Below are 22,680 nucleotides of genomic sequence, written 5' to 3'. Positions count from 1 at the left end.
GATATTGACAAAGATACTAAGCAGGATTTACATCTGAAACTTGGTTAACATTTTAATTATTAAAGGGACACACAAATTCCTATAAATCAGAAGACTGACTTGGATGTGTGGATTTCAACTCAGAAGAGTAACTTAGATACCTTTCTTATTTTGGATTTACAAGAGAGATGTATTATACCTTTGAAGGAATTCATGAAAAAAGATGAATTAAAAGAAATCAGCTCCTGGAACAATACTTAAAATGAATGAACATTAAACTTTTAAAAAGATTTATAAAGTTGGCTTATTCAACCAAGGTTAAAATATTTTTTCTTTCTTTCCTAGCATATTTTAATGGTGATTTTTTTACCAGGACTGAATGAGGCTTTAAAGTTTTGTTTATATACAAAATATGGGAAGAATATATTTTTTCTTGCATTTTTAGAGAAAGTAAGCTGTGGTATCAAAATTGAAGGAAAGCGTTAAACTTCCGAATTTCTGAGAAGAGATAAAGAGATAGGAAATCAATTTGTGGGACCTTATTTGATGGAATTAAATTTCAATATGCTGTTTCTAATAGCTCTTAATCGAAACTTCTGATTAACTTTGAATGATAAAGCTCTGAATATTTCTTTATAAGACATAGGAAGATTTTTTGTATTTTTGGAGGAAAATGATGTTACCGTGTAAAGTGAAAGGAGTATGAAATTTAAATTTCTATTTTGTTATGTGTATATGTATACGTACAGTCATGTGAAAAAGGAAGTACACCCACTTTGAGTTCTATGGTTTTATTTATCAGGACATAGTAGAAATCATCTGGTCCTTAATAGTTCTTAAAAGTAGGTAAATACAACCTGAGATGAACAATAACACATGACATATTACACCATGGGTGTCCAACTCACCACGTCACATGACATGTCGCGATGTATCGTGACTTTTTTTGCATTGCTGGAGCTGGGATGGATGTGGTCTCCACATGATGTAACCAGCCTGAGGGCCGGCAGTTTGACACCCCTGTATTACACCATGTCATTTATTTTTCAAAAAGAAAGCCAAAATGGAGAAGCCATGTGTGAAAAACTAAGTACACCTTATGATTGTAGAATCACCTATAGCAGTAATAACGAGTAATCATTTTCTGTATGACTGTACCAGTGTCTCACATCGTTGTGTAGAATTTTGGCCCACTCTTCTTTACAACATTGCTTCAGTTCATTGAGATTTGTGGGCATTTGTTTATGGATACAGTAGCTCTCTTGAGGTTCCACCACAGCATTTCAATCAGGTTGCAGTCTGGACTTTGGGCCATTGCAATACCTTGATTCTTTCTTATTTTTTTCAGATTCTGTTGTACATTTGTTGGGATGCTTGGGATCATTGTCCTGTTGCATGACTCAGTGTCAGCCAAGCTTTAGTGCTCAGACAGATGGCCCCACATTTGACTCTAGAACACTTTGATATACAGAGGAGTTAATGGTCGACTCAAAGACTGCAAGGTGTCCAAGTCCTGTGGCTGCAAAACAAGCCCCAATCATCACCCCTTCACCACCATGCTTCATGGTTGGTATGAGATGTTTGTGCTGATATGCTGTGGTTTGTTTTTGCCAAACATGGCAGTGTGCATTATGGTCAAATATCTTCATTTTGGCCTCATTTGTCTAAAGGACACCATTCCAAAAGTCTTGTGATTTGTTCAGATGCAACTTTGCAAACTTAAGCCGTGCTGCCATGTTCTTTTTAAGAGAGAAGAGGCTTTCTCCTGGCAACCCTTCCAAACAAACCATACTTGTTCAGACTTTTTCAATTTGTCATGAACTTTAAAATTTAACATGCCGGGGCCTGTAGTGCCTGAGATTTAAAACTTGGAATTTTTGCATGGGTGAATTTGCTGGGAAGTCCACTCCTAGAAAGGATTGGCAACTGTCTTGAATGTTTTCTGCTTGTGAATAATCTTCCTCACTGTAGAATGATGGACTTTAAATTGTTTGGAAATGGGCTTATTCCCAGATTGATGGGCAGCAACATTTGCTTCTCTAAGATCATTGCTGATGTTTTTCCTCTTTGGCCTTGTGTTAATACACACCTCAATGCTGGAGACCAGCAAACTCCTAAAACTAGAGGTAGTCACAGTTGCTGATGATCAATTGATCAGGGCACTTGAAATCACCTGTCTGCTACTTATCCTCTTCATATATATGGAACCAGTAAGGGTATATGTATTTTTCACATGTGGCTGCTCCATTTTGGCTTTTTTTTTTTTGTAAAATAAATGATGACGTGTTAGTCATCACTTATAAAGCCCTTCATGGCATATGGGTTGTTTTTTTTAAGGCACCACCTGTCTCCAGTTGCTCTTGTCCATCTCACTATCTTTGCCTGTTCTTGTGGAATGTAAGAGTTTTCCTCCTATTTTCCCCACAACAGCAACCCTGTGAGGTGTGTTGGGCTGAGAATGACTGGCCCAAGGTCACCCAGCTGGTTTCCATACCTAAAATGGGACTAGAACTCAGACTTCTGGTTTCTAGGCCAGCACCAGCCTGGCTCTCAGTTCCTTGCTGTGGCTCTATCTGCAGCAGTCAGCTGCCTGGGGCATCTGCTGTACTCAGCTTAAAGGTGCTACCGGGCTTCTTTGTATATAAGCACTGGAACTGAAGACCTTTTTTCCTTCCAGGGCAGTGGTTCTCAACCTGTGGGTCGGGACCCCATTTGGGGTCGATCGACCATTTCATGGGGGTCGCCAAGCAAGGCTGTCCGCCATTTTTTTTGTCCACCATTTTTTCCCCCTTTTTCAGTGGGTGCCTTACCTCCCTTGGGTTGGGCCAGCTGGTGGTCGGCCTGCTCTGTCTCTGCCGCTTGCCAGCTACGCCTCGGCCGGCGCAGGGGGCGAAACCACGCATGCGCGGCGCTCCTGGGCAGGGAAAGTCCTCGACTTACGACCGGTTTAGTCCTCGACTTACGACTGGTTTAGTCCTCGACTTACGACCGGTTGGGGTCACGGCATTAAAAAGGTTGAGAACCACTGTTCCAGGGGGTACGTGGGAGAGAAAGAGGAAAGCAAGTATTACATTTACAGCTATGGTTTCAATAATACTGATTATTAAGCCCTTCATGAAGCTTGGCATTAACTGCAGCAAACAATTATTTTTCCTACTCAGTCAACTGCTGGATATACACACGATAAATCACAATCCAAACAAGATTTAAGTCCAAATTGGCTCCTTTCATGTAACATGTTAAGGCACAAACTATGACTTACACAACAGTTGGATTCACACAGCAGGCAAAATCAAACAAATCACGTTGTGACTGAGATATGTGCATGGATTATGATCTCCTAATTAAAGGCTGTTTCTTTTTCTTATGTGCTCATTGTACAAATGCCTTACACAAAAGGCACTTAGAAGGGCAGCAGTAGACACTTCTAGCCAATCCACAAAGAATCACATAATGTGGTGGGCCGGGAGGGGAGACCACGATTTTGTGTATAGCAATTGTGGCATAGAGCTTTTAAACTCTTGTGCCAATTATCAGTTAAGATAACCTTTATTGTCACTTTTTTTTCTGTGAACACACTGGCACACATTAAAAAACGAAGTTGCTCGTTTTATGCTGTCGCCCTACGCATACGGCAACATGCTGAAAGAAAGGCAACTGCTAGCTTAGCTCTGCAAAAAAAAAAAAAAATACTATGTGTGTGTGAGAGAGGTAGAACTTATTTTGGTCCCGTTCTGCAGCTTTTTCAAAAACGAATACGTGGACAGCCCAATCCAGCAACAGGTCGGGCGGAGGCGCAACTCGTCAAGGTCACAAGAGAAAAAGCCCTTCGCGTCCACTGGGGAGAAGCGAACCCCCTTTTTTCCCCCTTCCGCGGGAACTATCCTGGGCAGCAGCCACCCAGCTGAGCCCAAAGGTGCGCTCCGTGGCGCCAAAGAAGGGGCCGGGTTACCACCGAGGCCGGTCCTGGATGGGCAGGTCTCCCCCCCCCCCCAAAGCGGCGCTTTCCCGCCCCAGAGCGCCAAGAGGCCGAATTTCGCGATGCGCTCCGGGACCTTCTGAGAGGAGACAGCGCGTGGGCGAGTCCCTCCGGCGCCTTGAGGTGTGTGCGTGTTTGCTCTGTGCGTGCGTTTAAGGCCGAGAAGGAGGAGACGGCTTGTGCCAAGCTTTTCCCGCCTCCCTTCGCAGCCGCCGCGGCCTGTCCCTTTAAGGTACTTCGACGCTGCCCGCCGTCCGGCCCTGCGCGAAGGCAGCCAAAGCGGGGCCGCCGCCAAAGAAAAAGGGCTCGACTCTCCTCGTCTCGGTCGCTCCGCAAGCTGAAGCCGGGTGGCGGGTGGCGGGTGGGGGCGCGGCTCTGCCGGGCGAAGGAAGAGGCGGTGGTCGGGGAAGAAGCGGGGAGTGAGTAAGGGGCCTCTGAAGGAGGAAAACGGGGCTGAGGTAAGCGAGCCGACCCGGCGAAGGGTTGAGACCGCAGTGGAAACATGCGGGGAGCAAGCGCGGCGGCGGGGGGGGGGTGTCGGAGGTTTCCCTTGAGAAGGCAGGAGGTGGGCGCGCACGGACTGATCTCCGCGGCTTGTTTTTGTAGGGTCTGGAGGCTAGTGGGCTCTTCTGTTTTAGAAAGCGGCGTCGGTGGCGCCCCTTGCCCTGAAGCGAACTTTTCTTTGAAGCCTGGATGGCCGAGTGCTGCTCCATCTCTCCAGTTGTCCTTTGTATTCCCTGCCGCCGCCGCCGCCTTTTGCTGGTCCACGCTAAGCAACTTGAGTTTACTTTATGAGCCTCGCTCTGCTGCCTTTCCGTGCCCCCCCCCTCGCCCGTTACATTTCTCATTCTCCCCCAGGCGCTCGACCCCGAGTTAGCGAGGCGAAGCAGACGCGCTGGGTGGGGAGGGGAGAGCTGTTCTTTGGCTGGGGATTGTATCTTGGGCCGCTGCCTTGGAGGTTTCATTAAAAGTCCTTTTTAAAAAGTGCGTGCAACAGTTGGGGGCTTACGCATTTGAGACAATTTGCCCTTTGCCAACTACGGGGGCTTGACTAACGACTTACTTGAGTCAGGTAAAAACGGTTTAATGTGCAATTCAAGTAGAAAAGAAAATAATACGGTGTGGGTGAACAGGTGTGAATAACTCCCAAACAGCTTTGTTTGCTCTAAAAATGTCTCTCTGTATACAGGTTTTTTTTTTTTATTGTCCAGCATTAAAAAACTTTGAAATATGGAATCAAATGTTCATCTGTCCTTTTTGGTAATAATATATTTTGAATTGTGAAAGCTCATTTTTTTTTTCAATTGATAGACTGGTTTATCTGTAGGGAAGTTTAAGTGAAGGACTGACAACGAAATTGTAAAAACTGGATTCAATCGGACAGTTTTCTGTTGGCTAAAATTTTCAAAGGCTTATCTTCCAGTAAACAATCTAAAATTACAATTCAGATTATTATCCTTATTTCGTAACTCTTAAGATCATGCTCAGTATACAAAGAACATAATTCAAAAAAGAATCCTAGAGATGTTTGTCATGTCAGGTTTTTTCAAGTTGCTCTGCTAAAGTTCAGATGTATCAAGTGAAAAGGTGTTAGACCTTGTTCTACAAATAGGAGCCCCCTCCCCATCTTTTGTTTGCTTCTTTTTGTTTTGTTGATTCTCAGCCATATTGTTAAATATAGGGAGATAGTAAGTAGATTTGAGTATGTAATATAACTAATTAGAAGCAGAGATGCAGAGTGCAAAGATTAAGTCACCCAGCAAAGATTAAGTCACCCAGTATATTCTTTGTCAGTATAATATTCTGTTGATTAATATATGGCACCAATCCAATTCCTTCTTCAGAAGCTTTGTTTGTAAAGTAATACTTCTATATAGCTGGAATTGAAATGAGGTTATGTTAAGACACGTTCTCATTTATCCATCAGAAAGAATTCTCCTACATTAGTTCTAGCAGGCCCCCTTTTCCTGTTCCTTCTGTTACTCCATGAAATAAATATGTTGCAGAAAATACTTTACCATAATGGGATTGTAACTAAAATAAGTATATTTATTAGCGTTTGAAGTGTCATGCTTTACATAACTTTGAAGTCAATGGAAAAATAATTGTCTTGACTTATAATTACATGAGAATTCTTTTACCAAACAAGCTGCTGATCTGAGCATAAATAAACTAATAGGAAACAAAAACAAAACTGCCTTTGAGAATTATGGAATAAGGATGAAAGAAGCTTAGTATTTTGCTCACAAAATGTGGGCTTTTCATACAACTTTTTATTTCAATACAGTTGGAACATTTTTAGAAATCTCCCTCCTGAACGAAAGATGAAGTTGTGGTACTTCCCAGGGTTCCTCATAATCAGTTTCCTGTACTTCTGGATCCCATCGTCCATGTGCTGCAACAAAGCTCTCTGTGCTAGCGATGTCAGCAAATGCCTAATACAGGTATGAGATATGCTTATGCTTGATAAGAATCCAGACATTTTCCTGTAATAATAATTTTGAAAGAAGTGAAATAAAAATTATTTTGAAGAGAAAACTTATCGAAGAATGTGGAAATGTTTATTTTGTATTTTCATTCCATTAATGCATGAAGAAACATGCAAATACTTATTAGCATCATCTTATAAATGATAAAATTAGAATTTTGAAATTAATCAGTAAAATTGATTAATGAGGTGATTTGTGTATGTAATAAAGTTCTAATCTACTGAGACTTACGTTCTTGGCCAGATTGTAAAGTTAAATCATTAGTCCTAAGTTATATACAATAAGTAAAACCGTATTTGCTTTACTTTTACAGTGAATCGATAAAAAGCAAAGAATAAATACTATAAGGAAAGTATATAGGGCATATACAATCATATTATTCCAAAACTGTTCAGACACTTAAAATAATAGACATGCCTGGAAGGAGAAGTTTTGTCTTGAGCTGAGGAGATATTTATGTGGGTATCATGCATGCTTCCCTCAAACATAAGTGGGACATTACAGGTGAAACATTTCATTTGGAAGCAGCTGGAAGAAGATGATTGAAGATGTCTGAAAGTCCTATCACCCTATCCTCCTCCATAATGGAGGAGGCATTCCTTGAAATACTAAATTACAAACTAAGACATCACTTTGTTTTATCCAGTGTACTTTGTTTTCATGCTGCATGGGCTTGTCCATGAATTGTAAGTGACTACCTACTTCTCATTTAAACACATCATAAAACTGGATCTCTGGAACAAAACTTAAAATTGGTGTGGAAAACTGTATGTGACAGAGTAGATACAGGAAAAATATATTGATCAATCAAATGTAAAAAACAATGACTTGATGATTTTTCTTAATATAGGACTATAAAAGTTTACTATTCCATCAAAATTATAATGTTCTGTTTGATTGTAATTAAAATTATAAGACATATTGCTGTTATTGTAATTAACTTGCAATTAATTTTTGGAATTTGTTTTATCTACTCATAATTTTTTATATTATTGATGGAGATCAGGGTTATTTATATATACTCTGTGCAATATATATATTCATAAGGAAGCATTATATTGTGACCAGAAATGAATATATTTTCTTTATGTAAAGTAGGCAAGCAATACATACTTTTTGTTTTTTAGTTTTTTTGAAGAATGTTTAGAACTAAATAACATTAGGAAAACCTGACGGATAACTAAAGCTCTATGGCTCATTGAATATGGAAAAAGTTACATTTTGTATACTGAAATAAATGAAATAAGCATTCCACTTTGGTGTTATTTGTTCACTTCATTGTCTCTCTATATCAGGCATGTCAAACTCGCGACGTCATGTGACGTCGCGCGATGTATTGGAACTTTTCCCCCATTGCCGGCAATGGGGTGGGCACGGTTTCAGAGTGACGCATCCGGCCTACAGACCAGCAGTTTGACATGCCTGCTCTATATAGTATATTAGTAGGATCCCCATGGAAGCTGTGGTAACATTTGTTAGCAAAGATATGCAAAAATACAGAAATCCAAAAGAGGTCAAATACTTTTTTTACAGAACTATGTGATACATTGGTTTTTCTTTGTATTATGTTTGGGAAGTGATTCTAAAGATAGTATTGGGTATTTCATGTTTACTAAAGCATTTATACAACGCTTGCTGGTTTAATTCAACTAAATTTATAGCCTTTTCCTAGAATTGGAGTACAGAATTTAAGTGTGCATGCACTGATGTTGAAATACTGCTCCTGGTTGTAGAATTCTTGTTACTGGAACATACTCATCATCTCTGTGGCTAGATCGTCACTTAGAAAAAGAAGTCAAAGCAAAAATATCTCTGTAGGAAACATGATGAATGACAGATAGCTTTGAAGCATGCAGTAATAAAATGGCCAGTTTTTCCAGTAACATATGACCAGAATTGTAAAATCAAAAATAGATTGGAAAGAAATCTAAAAATATATTTTCAAAAGAGATGAATAGTAATAGAATGGCAAACATGAGTCAGCAAGGGCAAATGTTCCAGAATGTGGCAAAAATCATCAGGAAGCAGAAGATAAATATTATAATTTATCATGATAGTTGCATATTACCATCCCAACTTACTTTTGTTTTTGTTATTTTCCTGGCAACATGGATGCTTCTGAATAAAGCACTAAGCTGCAACCATCTTTATTATTTTTATGAATAACTCAAGGTGGCAAACACCTAATACTCCTTCCTCCTTCTGTTTTCTACACAATAATAAACCCTGTAAGGTGAGTTGGGCTGAGAGAGAGTGACTGGCCCAAAGTCATCCACCCGGCTTTTATGCCCAAAGTGCAATTAGAACTCACAGCCTGGTACCTTAACCACTAGACCAAACTGGCTCTTTATATCTTTATATTTGCTTTAAACCTTTTATTTGCTTTCTAAAAATTCTTAGAGCCACTTCTTGTAAATACAAATGAAGAGGGTAGTGGACAGTCTGATTTTTCAAGAGCCAGGTTTCATTTAACCTAAATAAAGAATAGTCAGTATGGGCATTGATGCCAGTGGATGCCAAGGGGAGTTTCTGCAGGCATACTGAGACTCGGGGTCATCTCATTACCTACCTTTGAATGATGCAATAATTGTCCTGGAATAATAATTCCTGAACTGCAGCAGCTTGGTAACTGGATGAGTTAGTAGAAATAACTCCAATTCATCAACATGCATACCCTATTTCTAACACATACTTGAGGCTTATTTCTTGGCTGTTTTGCATACTGGTTTTAAATAAATGTTAAACCACAAAGGTTTTGTTACTAAGTTCAAAAGTTTGTATTTCCTTTTTTTTTTAATATTATGAAAACAATTCAATATACTTCACTTGGTATTTTTTTAACCTTGAGCATCAGTTTTATAATTGTAGCTATTCAACTGTAGACATTATCTTTTTTGAAACTATACCTCTATTTTAAATTAAAAAGAAAAGGGAAAAAAGAATATGAGATTTTACTGTAGTATTTAACACCAATAAGGCTTCATTGTAAATATCTTCAGGATTTTTAGAGGGAGAACTGGTATATACATTTTAAATCTATGCATACTTACATGATCAAATGTGCCTAATTTGCCAATAATAATAACAGCAATAACAAGAAATTGGAAGGGATGTTGGAGGTCATCTAGTTCAACCCCTGCTCAGGCAGGAAACCCCATACCATTTCAGACAAATGGCTGTCCAGTCTCCTCTTAAAAACTTCCAGTGTTGGAGAGTCACAGCTTCTGGAGGCAGGTTGTTCCAATGATTAATTGTTCTAACTATCAGGAAGTTTCTCCTTAGTTCTAGGTTGCTTCTCTTTTTGGTTAGTTTCCATCTGTTGCTTCTTGTCTTGCCTTCAGGTGCTTTGGAGAATAGCTTGACTCCCTCTTCCATGTGGCAACCCCTGAGATATTGGAACACTGTTATCATGTCCCCCCTCGTCCTTCTTCTTAAACTGGACATATCCAATTCTAACAACCGTTCCTTATATGTTTTAACCTCCAGTTCCCTAATCATCTTTGTTGGTCTTCTCTGTACTCTTTCTAGAGTCTCAACATCTTTTTACATCGTGGTGACCATATGTTGAAGAGGCACAAATACTTCGTGTGTGATTAAATATACTTATTAATAGTTCTACGAGAAATTCTTCTCTTACCATCAAGATAACAAATTGAATAATTTATTTTTAGAAACTTTTTAACTTTTTTCTCCTACTGAACAATTTTATAATTTTCATAATTAAATTGAATAATGAGCATTTGTTTAAAAAAACCTAAACAAAAATACATTTCTGGTGCATTTCATGATTCATTGACAATTTAAAAATATGTATTGATAAAACACCTTAATTTAATTTATAAGTACATTATAAGGGATTATCCCTAAATTAACATTCTTTATCTGAAAAAAATTGTATATTAAATATTCAAGTTTTGATGAATTCTGTGTAAGCTAAGTTACCCTCTCAGATAAAAGTAATTAGTTTTTAGAAGACATTTGTTTTCTATAAGAGCTTGTATTGAAGAGAGGGGAAGAACAGAGGGAGAATAAGCTATTATTAATCAATTTCTTTCCTTCATGGGAAAAGAAGAGATTTTGTGAACTGTACTCCATTTTATAGAATGCAGGGAATGGTCAACATAAATATTTATTTTATCAGCTGTGCAACAGATGTGAATGAAGTCAACAATCTTGTATTGAAACATACTTGATTTGTTTTGTCTTGCTGGATAGTTCTCTTTAAATCCTGTTCAGATAGGATTTCAAGAAAGTATCATAAACTTTCAGCAATCTCTTTAATCCAGAGGTCTCCAACCTTTTGGGCACCAGGGACCGGTTCTGTGGAGAAAGGTTTTTCCATGGACCGGAGAGTGCGTGGTTTTGTGTGCTGCCTCCATCCCATGGATGGGGCTTTGCTTGTTTGTGCGGACTAGTTAATGGCATGCCGCGGCCCAGTACCGGGGATTGGGGACCCCTGCCTTAACCTATTTATGAAAAAATTGAGGTGTAAGTTAAGAAAAAAATCTCTAAACTGTAACAACATAAGTAAATATATTGTTTCTAGCAGATCATATTGAAATTTCCAGCAAACAAATTATAGGCTTGTGCCATGATATGATATATATTAGAGATATGACCCTATGGTGACTCGTTCAACATACCGTGACTTTTTGTAAGACATAAACCCAATCTTTTGGGCTCCTATACAATAAGCAAAAAGGTGGGACTGGTTTTGGCTTAATATGCTTTGTGAACTCAGCTATTCTGGCTTGCTCCATAATAAAGTGATAAAAATAATCCATGGGTTAACCCATTGTATGAATCCATCTATCATTCAAGACTTGTGGAAGCAAACTTTATTTAGCACAATTTACTTCCCAACCACTATTTAAGATGGTAATTTTAAATAAATAATTTCCAACACAATGAAGTGTTGCCTTTGTTGACAAGATGGAATTAATGTTCATTATATTTTTTCCAATTTGTGTTCCAAGGCACTAAAATGAAGGTAACTTGGGCTTGGAGACTGTACATCCAAAGGCTGGAGTAAATTTATAAGGGATCATGGAGGGAAATTTATACATTCAGCCAGGATAGGGGCTTAACTTCTGCACCTTCTGATGGTAGAAAAGTTCCCGTGATTTCCTCATGGAGAGGTTGATTATTTAAGAACCGTAAATACAAATCATAATCTTTCATTGATGCTGCATATGCAGAAGGACATAATATAATGTGATATATTTTTGTCTGTCTGCCTAACCTTTCTTCTGTCTGTCTGTCTCTCTCTGTGTCTCATTATCCAGGAGCTGTGTCAGTGCCGACCTGGTGAAGGAAACTGTTCTTGCTGTAAGGAGTGCATGCTTTGTCTAGGCACACTTTGGGATGAATGCTGTGACTGTGTTGGTGAGTTCATTTTTTCCCCCACCTATACCAAAAACAGCTTCTTTCAGTAGTAATTTTCAATTATTTAGCATTTTTTAAGGTTTGTGCCAAAAGTAGCACCAGGTAGAATAATGGATACTTTATATTTAATTCAGTGTATACATGAGTTTAAGATTAACTATTTATTAAAGAGGAAGTTATTCATGAAGTAACTCTTGGTGCTTTAAACCAAAATTCATGAAATGTGTACCTCATCCTATATTGGAGGAAGAAACTTTTATTAGGATTGAGAAAAGATAGTGTATGCTGCAAATCTTTCTGAAAAACATCGTTTTGACCAGTTGTTTTCAAAGTTGGAAAAATTGTGGTTCAAGACATGGAACCCGCTAGATTAGATTAAAATGGGCTTATGTGGTTTGTGAGTCAGCATGTAGGAAGCCAGTCACTGTATGTTGAATGTTGTTTGAACAACGCAAAAATCTGAAATTTTGTTTTGAAATGTTTAATTTTAACTTAATTTGAAACTTTTTATTTGTTTGAATGTATAATATACTAATGCAGACAGAGGAATTAATGTTTAGTTAACCCAACCATAACTTGTTGTGTGACATCCCCCCAGCTATCATTATCGTCTGAAGTGCTTAATGCATCTTTCTTCAGTTTTTCATTGCTATTAAATGTTCACGAATGGCACATGCACACTTATCTGCTTATGGGAATATGCCCATAGCAGTGGGCAGAACAAAGTTGAGGATTTATTAATGTCAATTGATGAGAAGAAACCTCAGCTTGGTACTTTCAGCTGATATTAAATGCTAAATTCCCAACTGTAATGAATTACGTTGAGGCCTTAAGGAAAGCTGAGTCTTCATTTTCTAATGTTGTTTTGGGGAAAGATGATCCATTCCACATATTTTATGGCTGCATCATACTGTGATAGTGTTGATCTGCTGGATGTTGCGAAGGAGCTTATTCTTGCAGCAATCTGCCAAGCCAATCTGAGAGTGAATTGTTTGTTTCATGAAGACTTACTGAGATAGAGTTAGGATTCATCACAAGCTAGATTTGTTTGAAAAGAGAGCGAGGAGTCTCTGTTTTTAGGAGTCTCTAGGCCAATTCATAAATTATGGGAGAAATTAGATTGCTGTTTCCTATAATTTGAATTATATGCCACTGCAATATCAGTAAAAAGGAGCTATAGAATATAGGAAATTCTTATAATTATTTACTACACAAAAAAACAGCAGCTCCCTAGGAAAGTAATGGACAACACTGGTATGGAAAAAATGTGCTAGCCATCCACCCCTGTTGCTTTTAATTGATGTTACTGTAGGGATTTGGCTGGAGTGAATTATCCTGTTCCAATAATTAAGTGAAATTCTGCTTGGAAGAATTGTTGGATAAGAAAGCTTCCTTTCTTGTAAGGAAGCCAAATCTTCCTAGTTGAAGAATGGAAGGTGCAAAAAAGTAGTGCCAGGGTTAAACTCCAGTGAGGAATTAAAGGGGGTTGATAGAGGGCAGTCAACTGCACATTAAGCTAGTTATGCAGTAACCAATTCTTATCTAGCCTCACTGTTTCACTGTCTCCACTGCTAGTGTAGATCCTTCTGAAACTCAAGCAGGGAGCTTTACATGTCACTGCTGATTTATAATTTCATTTTCAGTAGATATGAACTGCAACATTTAGTGTACTTCCCCTTACCTCAAAGTTACAACACAAACTATATATCTAACACTATTATTTTAGATATTGTTACATTTCTGAGTGCTAGATTTACCCAGGTGTTAATTGTTCTGGCCAACTGTCTCTAAGGACAAGGACTTCTTTTTCTATTCATCTATATTGTCCTATTTTTTAAAAAATGCAAAATTGCAGTTGTTCTGAGCCGTCATCGAAAAACAAGCTACGCATTTATGAACATCAATAAAGTAAAGCTGGCCCAGGTGTACAATTGTGTTCTGCTGTACAAAATAGAAAAAGGAAAAATATACAACAATGCTGTAGCTATTATTAGCTAAGGACACAATAGAGAACAAGGGATCAGGTGCTTGAATTGCTTCTGACAGATTTTGGATTTGTACTATTTAATGTTTATACTAAAGTTCATTAGGTGATTATTATTAAATTATTAAATTTGGGGTGATTATGCTATTTGAATTTTATATTGCTGCTTACATGTTACTAAAGGATATGTGGGAAACCATAGCAAACTGAACACACATGTTCTTAAGATCTGTTCGAGGAAGAAAACTGAAAAGAAATTACTGTAGATCATGCCCTAATTAAAAAGGAAAAGCAGCTATGAGCACAAACACTATATAACAGGGGTGTCAAACTGCCAGGCCGCGGGCCGGATGCATCATAGCGAAACTGCACCCACCCCATTGCTGGCAATGACAAAAAAGTCGCGATACGTCACATGACATTGTGAGTTTGACACCCCCTGCTATATAATGTCAATACTTTTCCATAAAATGTTCAGTGTTTCCTTGCAAACATAGTAGACCACTAGAGAGGCATAATGTAACAAAAACAAAAAGATATTTGAACTATATATAGAGGTAGTCCTTGAATTACAATCATTTGTTTAGCGACCATTCAAATTTACAGCATCACTGAAAAATGCGAGCAAACAAGCGTTCCTCGCACTTACCACCATCACAGCATCCTCACAATCATGTGATCAAAATTTGGGCACTTGGCAACCAACATCTATTTATGACAGTTGCAGTGGAGTCAATGGGAGAAGCCAGATTTGCTTAGTGACCACATGATTTACTTAACTGCAGTGATTCACTTAACAATTATGGAAGAAAGGTCATAAAATTGGGCATGAAACACTTAACAACCCCCTTGCTTAACAACTGAAATCTTGGTCTCAATTGTGGACATGTTGAGGACTACCTTTAAGTGTTTCCCTTGCATCATATATTGTTAAAATGCAATGCTAAACATTTACACATGGTGTAAATTAAATAGTCCATTGTATAATATATGTTACAGCTAGAACAGATTGTTAGATATGTACTAATATTTGTGTAGATACTATCAGCAGGCATCTACAAAGTATTTCCACTTTAGTTATTGAAATAATTACTTAAGATGTTCTCTTGAAACTTTATTTTAGTGGATGCATTGTATTTTTATAATTAGCAGAATACATTAAGGATTGTATTGAGTACTTCAGAAATCAAATGCAGCGAAACAGTTTTTCAGGCTGTAATTTCATATTTAATTATTTTTAAATTGTGGTAAAAGTTAATTCATATGCCTTGCTGTCTTCAGGAAAGAGTAAGATTCTGGTGTACTAGCTCACTATTGGTGAATTAACACATTCTTTTTTTAAATATGCAACATAAGTTGTGAATGCAATAACTTCCAGGAATATAATAAGCAGTTGCTACGAAATGGATGTACTAGCATGGCCTTGTCTTTGATTTATGGTCCCGATTTTATAAATCTGGTAAAAGGATTGCATTTATTGATTGAAGCAACATGTCTTGATTTGTAATCAAATAAAGTATTATATGAATAGTCTTAATTCATTATGCTGTTAAATTCAAATATTATACTACTGGGCCTTGAGCCATTCAGAACTGGGCCACGGTGTGTGTGCATGTGCATCCCCACTTGCATGAGCAATGGGTGAACATGTGTATGTGCATTCCATTTGCATGAGCAGCTGCTGTGCATGCCTGCCGCTCACGTGGAACCATTCCTCCCCCCCTTGCCGGTCCACAAAGCTGAAAAGGTTGGGGAAGTCTGCTCTATGCCATCTCCATCATTTCTCATCCTTTTTTGGAGGGAGGAGATCAGATTACATTGATACTGTGGTATTGTTTGTTGCAATTGCTGAGTTAAAAAGCATCTGGATGGAAGATCCAGATAGTTGTAGAAGATAAACAGGATTTATAATCCATGGTCTCTTCTTCTCCAGCCTAAATAGGATGAAAAGTTCCTTTGTTCACACTGAAAGGCTCTTAATCTGTTAAAATGCAGTTTGTGGTATTTGGATTTTTGTGTATATTATATTGGAAAATTTTATGACAGGACTAAGAAAGTTTCTACAGGTAGACCTCAACTTAACAACAATTTGTTTAGTGACCATTGGAAATTACAACAGAGATGAAAAAAGTGATTTATGACCATTTTTCACACTTATGACAGTTGTGGCATCTCCATGGTCATGTGATCAGAATTCAGATACTTGGCAGCCAACTCATATTTATGATGGTCATATGATTTTTTGTGACCTTCTGACAAGCAAGAAGATCAATAGGGAAGCCAGATTCACTTAACAACCGCGTTACTAACTTAACAACTGCAGTGATTCACTTAACAATTGTGGCAAAAAAGGTCATGAATTGGGTAAAACTCAGTTAACAATTGTCTTGCTTAGCCACAGAAATTTTGGGCTCAATTGTAATCGTAATTCGAGGACTAACTGATTTTTAAAAAAGAGAAAAAAAGAAAATGTTAATGTCAACTTTTCTAATGTTATTTCTCAAATATTCTTATGGGCACCTGTTGTTGAACAACTTGTCAACTTGTCTACAGGTATGTGTAACCCTCGGAATTATAGTGACACACCTCCCACTTCGAAAAGTACCGTGGAAGAGCTGCATGAACCAATCCCTTCCCTTTTCCGAGCACTTACAGAAGGCGATACTAACCTGAACTGGAAAATTGTGTCCTTTCCCGTTGCAGAGGAACTATCACATCATGAGAATTTAGTCTCAATTTTAGAAACTGTGAACCATCCCCAGCATCAGAATGCTTCCGTTTCAAACAACGTTCATCCTCCATATTCTAGTGAAAAAGGTAAAATATTGTGGTTGAAAGACTGATATTTTTTGTGTGGTGTTTGCTAGTTTAAGTTTTTAAAATGTGGTGTAGTGATTTTCATCTTATTTTTAAAAATCGCATAAATATGATCTCTGTTCTAAAATATGGAAAACATATGAAATATGAGCAGTGATCTAATATATTATTATAGGGAAATAGAGATGGTACAGGAAACCACTAACTTAGGAGTTTGGCAGAAGTTTTATTTGAGTGATCTGTGATTTAGAGTTTGGTCAAAAAACTAAAATCTATCTTCTGTTTTGGTTACTTAGAACGCATATGTACTGTGGTTTACTTTGATGACTGCCTGTCGATACACCAGTGCAAGATCTCTTGTGATTCTATGGGTGCTTCCAAATACCGATGGTTTCACAACGCCTGCTGTGAATGTATTGGACCTGAATGTGTCGACTATGGGAGTAAAATTGTAAGATGCTCAAATTGTATGTTCTGAAACTAAACCATTCAATTTTAATAAGGCAGACACCAAAGAATGTGTGTGTGGGGGGAGAAGAGAGAGGTATACTTCGCATATATTACTTTGGATGGTATAGCTGCAGCACAGTTGAAAGGACCTAGACGTGTATAATATTTTAAATATGTAATTTTACACTTTAAGTTGTTGGAACAATTAATTAGTACATGTTTAGATTTGGTTTTGATTGGGCAATGTATGAAGTTTCATAATCTGAATTTTATTTCAGGCTATTGATTAATTTGCATGTATGACCTTAAGTAGATTGATCATGAAGTTTTTCCAGAATCATAATTTGGAGTTCTGAATTAAGTTACATTTTTGAGCTTTTCACATGTGCCAGTTGTGAACTGTAAATTGCTTTTATAGACCATGCAGACTACCTGTCACTTCAGCAATAGCTATTTATTTTTAAAAAAGAAAATGAATTTAGATTGCTTTTTTGTTTTAAGAATTTACCTTCCTTATGAATAGCCCTTTATAAAAAAAAAAATTATATACTTAACTATATCCTTTTCGTTGCACCCTTCTTTTCTTTGCTTCCTTAACTCTTGACCTCAGCTAGTCTGTTTGAACAAAATGGAAAGAGTTTGGGATATTACATTATAAATCATAGTAACTCAGAAAATTTAGAATAAAACAATATGGGGTTTAGATTAAATAGGAAATTATTTTAAAAATTATAGTCAGTGCTATCTACTAAAATTTATATACATTTTCCCATTTCCAGTTATAGATTCCCATAATACACTATTAATTGTTAGTGTTAACAAACTGCTTAATTTATTACTGTCATTTGCTGTTTATGGAAACTATAGTTTTATTTGAAAATATGTCTAGAAATTGATCCTTTTATGGTTTTTAATAAGTGATTTCATCCAGGTAAAGATTGTAAAAAAATGATTACTATTCTCAAAGATTAGAGCAGGATTTTTCAAACTTTTCCAGTGGAACCTATTAAGAAAAAAATTCCTAGAATCCCTGATCAAAACACAAGGTTTAGGGATAAAAATGGGCTGTGTTCAAGTGTCCACAGAATCATTTTTTTTCTACAGAATATATTTAAAATAATTCTGGAGGAGAGGAACAGTCAGTTGCTAAATAGGGTCCTGTAATTCCTGTTCCCATCTCCAACAGATGTTGGCGATTTAGTCAAAATTGTTTCTACTGCTATGCATTTATCAAGTGAGATAACATCACACAGCATCACATGGAACAGTTGTTTTCCAGGCATTCAGTGCCCAGATGAAAGTATCAGTAGTCCTTGATTTATGACCATAAAGGGGCCTGGAATTTCTTAAATTATGATGGTTGTAAGCCAAGGCACTCATATGAATAGACCTGATTCTCATGTATGTTTTTTTGTGGTGATCATTAAAGTGAATGCTGCAATTGTTAAGTAAACACTGCAGTTGGTAAGCAAATCCATATATTCCTGTGGGCTTTTTTTGCCAGATTCTGCCTGAAAAGGTCAGAATATTGTAAACATTGTAAATCATGGTCATGTGACTGCGAAATGCTGCAACCAGCTGTAAAGATGATTCAGTTATCAAGCACCTGAAATATGGTCATGTGACAGAAGGGTGGGCAGTCATCAAACTGGGTTGTAAGTAGCTTTTGAATGGGAGGTTTGTCTTCAAACAATCACTTGGTACTATTAGGACAAAACAGGATTACCTGTATTGTATATTTCTACATGTGAGCTAAGTTAACCCTTGGTATATTTTATCTAATTTAAGACTGTCTGAGTGGTAAACCTCAAATGCTTTTCATTCAGAACTATTATACAGTTGTAACACTGGATTTCCATGGAGAAAAGATATATAATTGCTTAAAGAAAGAATCTGTATATATACAATGTTTCTCCTTCCTTTGAATATTCTAATTCATTTATTTTGCAAATAAGTGATCTTACATCTTTGCTGGCTGGGGAATTCTGGGAGTTGAAGTCCACACATCTGAAAGTTGCCAAGATTGAGAAACATTGTTGTAGACAATAATTCCATTGTATTATTTTTAATTTCTCCAAACATTCAGGGCAACCAATTAAATGTTGTGGGCTGTATCTTACGAATTATAGTAAGAGATAATGAAATCAGGAACTTGTGCAAGCACTGCAAGTACCTTCAAATTTGGAAGGGGGTGGGTGGGATTTAGTCCTCTCAATTACAGCTTCATTAATACACAAATGACCATATTCAGCAGCTCCCCCAGTCCATGTAGAATTCTTTGATTTTATAATGTAGTATTCACAAGGTATATTTTACAGTCTTGCTTCCTGGAGGAAACAGTAACAGTCCTATGTAATTTAACTTGATTCTATTTATAACAGAAAATTATACCTTAAAATGGAGGACTGGTATAACAAGTTATGTAATCCAGTAGCATTTAGTCAGTTGGCAATGTATTGCAATAGGAAGTCTGTTCTATAAAGTGACAAAGAAAATTGTTTAATTTAATAGTCTCAAGAGTAAAAAAAAAACTTTATATAATTTTGAATGCTCAGCCTGTAAAATGCATAATTCTGATTATTTTCTCATTCTATTATGGTAGATTTATGAGATTATTGTAATAGTTTAAAAAGTATTGCAAGAAATAATTGAATTTGGAATGACTCTTTGTTGCTTATTGTAGAAATTCTTCAACCTTTAAATATATATTAGAAAGAGTGGTTCTGTTAATCTAGAATTCTTAATACAATTAAAATCATCTTCCAGATGTATATGCAATTACAGTAACAATTTACAACAATATTAAGTATTTTCTTATTTTTTATATTTTCCAGGAGTTTTAATAAATTTTTTAATAAACAACTTGTTTATCTATTTTGCTCATTGTTTTCTGCTTTAATCTGTAAAGGAATTAGTATTAGTTTGCTTGTAGGAATTTTTATATTAAAAATGGCAAGCCTGCACTATTGCTAACAAAACTACACGCAGGTTTCAATGAAATCACCAAGGGTAAGTTTGACTCAAAGGAGAATTTGCTTTAGCCATTCTGAATGTCTTTAGTGCAGCAAACTAGGATAAAAATATTTTACAAAATGGGTACATTTAATAGAATAGATATACGTAGATATAGTCAGAGGTCAGGCTCAGGCATGGATAGAAGCTGTATTGCTTTAGTTCAGGGGTCTTCAAACTTGGCCCTTTTATGACTTGTGGACTTCAACTCCCAGAATTCCTCAGCCAGGCATGCTGGCTGAGGAATTCTGGGAGTTGAAGTCCACAAGTCATAAAAGGGCCAAGTTCGAAGACCCCTGCTTTAGTTGATTAATTATCATTGTCAGGTCCTAGGTAGAGGATGTGCCTACACAATGGATGTGAGCTTTCTCTCCTCCTAAATCAATCAGCAGCCTTTGATATCATTAACCATGACATCAGTCTGAACCACCTACAAGATTTAGTATTTGGGAGCCTGTTTACGGTGGTTCTGCTCCTTTCTCAGTGGAAGAAAACAAATCATTCTAATAGCCTATGACAGTGGTGGTGAACCTATGGCACGCGTGCCAGAGACGACACTCAGAGCCCTCTCCGTGGGCATACATGCCATCGCTCCAGCCCCACCTCCCCCCATGGCCCCCTCCTCACCAGCAGCCGCCCCGGAGGAGAGTTGCCCCTGGGTGCGGCCTGCATGGAGCAGAGCAGCCAAGAACATGACAGCCGGGCAAAGACTCCACCCTCGTACCCCGTCATGCGCATATGATGCTGTGGGACGTGGGCGGAGGGCATGGCCATGACGCAGGGCCACCTTGGCAATCTCCGGTGGGCCATGGAGGTGGTGGTTGGCCCTGCGGGTCGGGGTGGTTTGGGGCATTCAGTCTCTAAAAGGTTCTCCATCACTGGCCTATGATGTATGAAGTGCCATGGGGTTCCATTTTCTTTAACTCTGCATGAAGTCGTTGAGAGAAGTCATCCTTTGATTTGGAGTAAAGCATGATATTCTTGTGATACCAACTTTATGTCCCCAACTAAGGCTGCATCCATGATAAGGTTGAGACTGAAGGAGAATTTGGGGGCTCAAGCTAAAAATCCCTAATCCCTATCCCAAATATACTTTCCCAAGGAAATTAATATTGTCAGCCAGAAAACATTTAGAAAACCGAGGAATGCTGATAAGCTAGGGGAAAAAATGAGATGATGGTAGGACGTTATAGAAGGTGATCAGTGCTCTGAGAAAGCAAAAGAAACTCCCTGGAAAGAAACTTATGTTCATAGAATAATGCCTCTTTATTATTTCAAAACCCCATTGCCTTTATGATTCTGCCCTGTCATCTTTTAATTACATTCTAATGTTTCACTGACCTCACTAGGCACCTGATTTGTTATACAGGTAGGCATCATTGACTTAGAACCACAGTTAGGGCCAGAATTTCCATTGTTAAGCAAAGCTGTTGTTAAGTGATTTGTGCCCAGTTTTACAACCTTTTTTGCTTCAGTTTATCCCTGAAAGTTTGGCTTCTTCAGGCACTGATGGCAGCTTTTAACAATTAAGATAATGGATTCTGGTAAATTTCCTTGTTCTGTTTTCAAATTATAAGTTGGTTATTCTTAGATTTTTATTTTTGTACCATGGACATTTTATTTTTAACATGGATGTTTTATCCTTATTTTTATATAGAGTTGAGGGTCTAACTGTATATTTCAAATAATATAGATATTTAAAAAATAAATACATATAGATAAAAGAGACTATATACAGTATACTACATAGCAGCACAGACACTGATAAAGGAATTGTTGAATAACAATCATAAATACTAGTGTCTTAATAAACTTTCATTTTCTTTTCTCTGAAAAATTTGCTGGACCAAAAATACCACATTGTTTGCATGGATTTAATTTAGAATTGAGTTGCAGACCCTTAAGTAAATCTTTATGAATATTAATGTTCAGTTGAAAATAATTGGACCTTCCAGTAAATGCATTTAAGATTAGGCACAAAAAAATTACACAACCACTAAACTCAGATCATTTTACTTTTCGTGCTACCAGATAGTACAGAAAACATCAGAATACTACTAAAAAGAATTCCTACATAAATAAAAATTCAAGAATAATTTTGAATAGTTACAAAAAGCTCTGAAATTTCAATTGCTACTCTGCATTTTTCAGTATTTAGATCTTCCTGCAATGGATGCCTGCTGCATTTATTTATCAAATTTGTAGGCTGCCCATTCCCAACAACTTTGGGTGGCTCACAACAACTAAAACAAAGAAATTCAATTAATAACAAGTAAAAATGAATAGGTTGCAGGAACAACAAACTAGATGGGAACCAAGTGAAGGGCTTTATAGGGCCCTTGCCAAAGGCCCTGCTGACCAGCAGTGAGAAGGCCATCCGGCTCTATGGAACAACCTCATCCCAGAGAAAGCGAGCTTCCAGGCAACCTGAATGCTACTTAATCTATTTTTATTAGGTTAACTTCCCAGTTTGTTTATTTATTCGATATCTATAGCTGCCTATATCAGTCAATAACTCTATTGGTGAATGTGGGAAAGGAATTGTCCAGCCCTTGGTTCCTCCCATTATGAGGTATCACAGGGAT

General features: G+C 37.4%; 1 protein-coding gene across 1 annotated transcript; it reads left to right on the top strand.

Annotated features, from left to right (window-relative positions):
• Positions 1-4,038: 4,038 nt before the first annotated feature.
• TWSG1 (twisted gastrulation BMP signaling modulator 1) lies at positions 4,039-17,615 on the top strand. Its single transcript, XM_015814264.1, has 5 exons — positions 4,039-4,081; positions 6,246-6,402; positions 11,733-11,832; positions 16,370-16,633; positions 16,930-17,615. The coding sequence occupies exons 2-5, from the start codon at positions 6,283-6,285 to the stop codon at positions 17,109-17,111; spliced, it is 666 nt and encodes a 221-aa protein (XP_015669750.1). The 5' UTR covers positions 4,039-4,081; positions 6,246-6,282; the 3' UTR covers positions 17,112-17,615.
• The last annotated feature ends 5,065 nt before the right edge of the window (positions 17,616-22,680 follow it).

This window comes from Protobothrops mucrosquamatus, unplaced genomic scaffold (genome assembly GCF_001527695.2).
Source record: "Protobothrops mucrosquamatus isolate PMUCROS unplaced genomic scaffold, P.Mucros_1.0 scaffold233, whole genome shotgun sequence".
Taxonomy (NCBI): domain Eukaryota; kingdom Metazoa; phylum Chordata; class Lepidosauria; order Squamata; family Viperidae; genus Protobothrops; species Protobothrops mucrosquamatus.
Note: the sequence above shows the minus strand (reverse complement) of the source record. Positions and strands in the feature narration are given on the sequence as shown.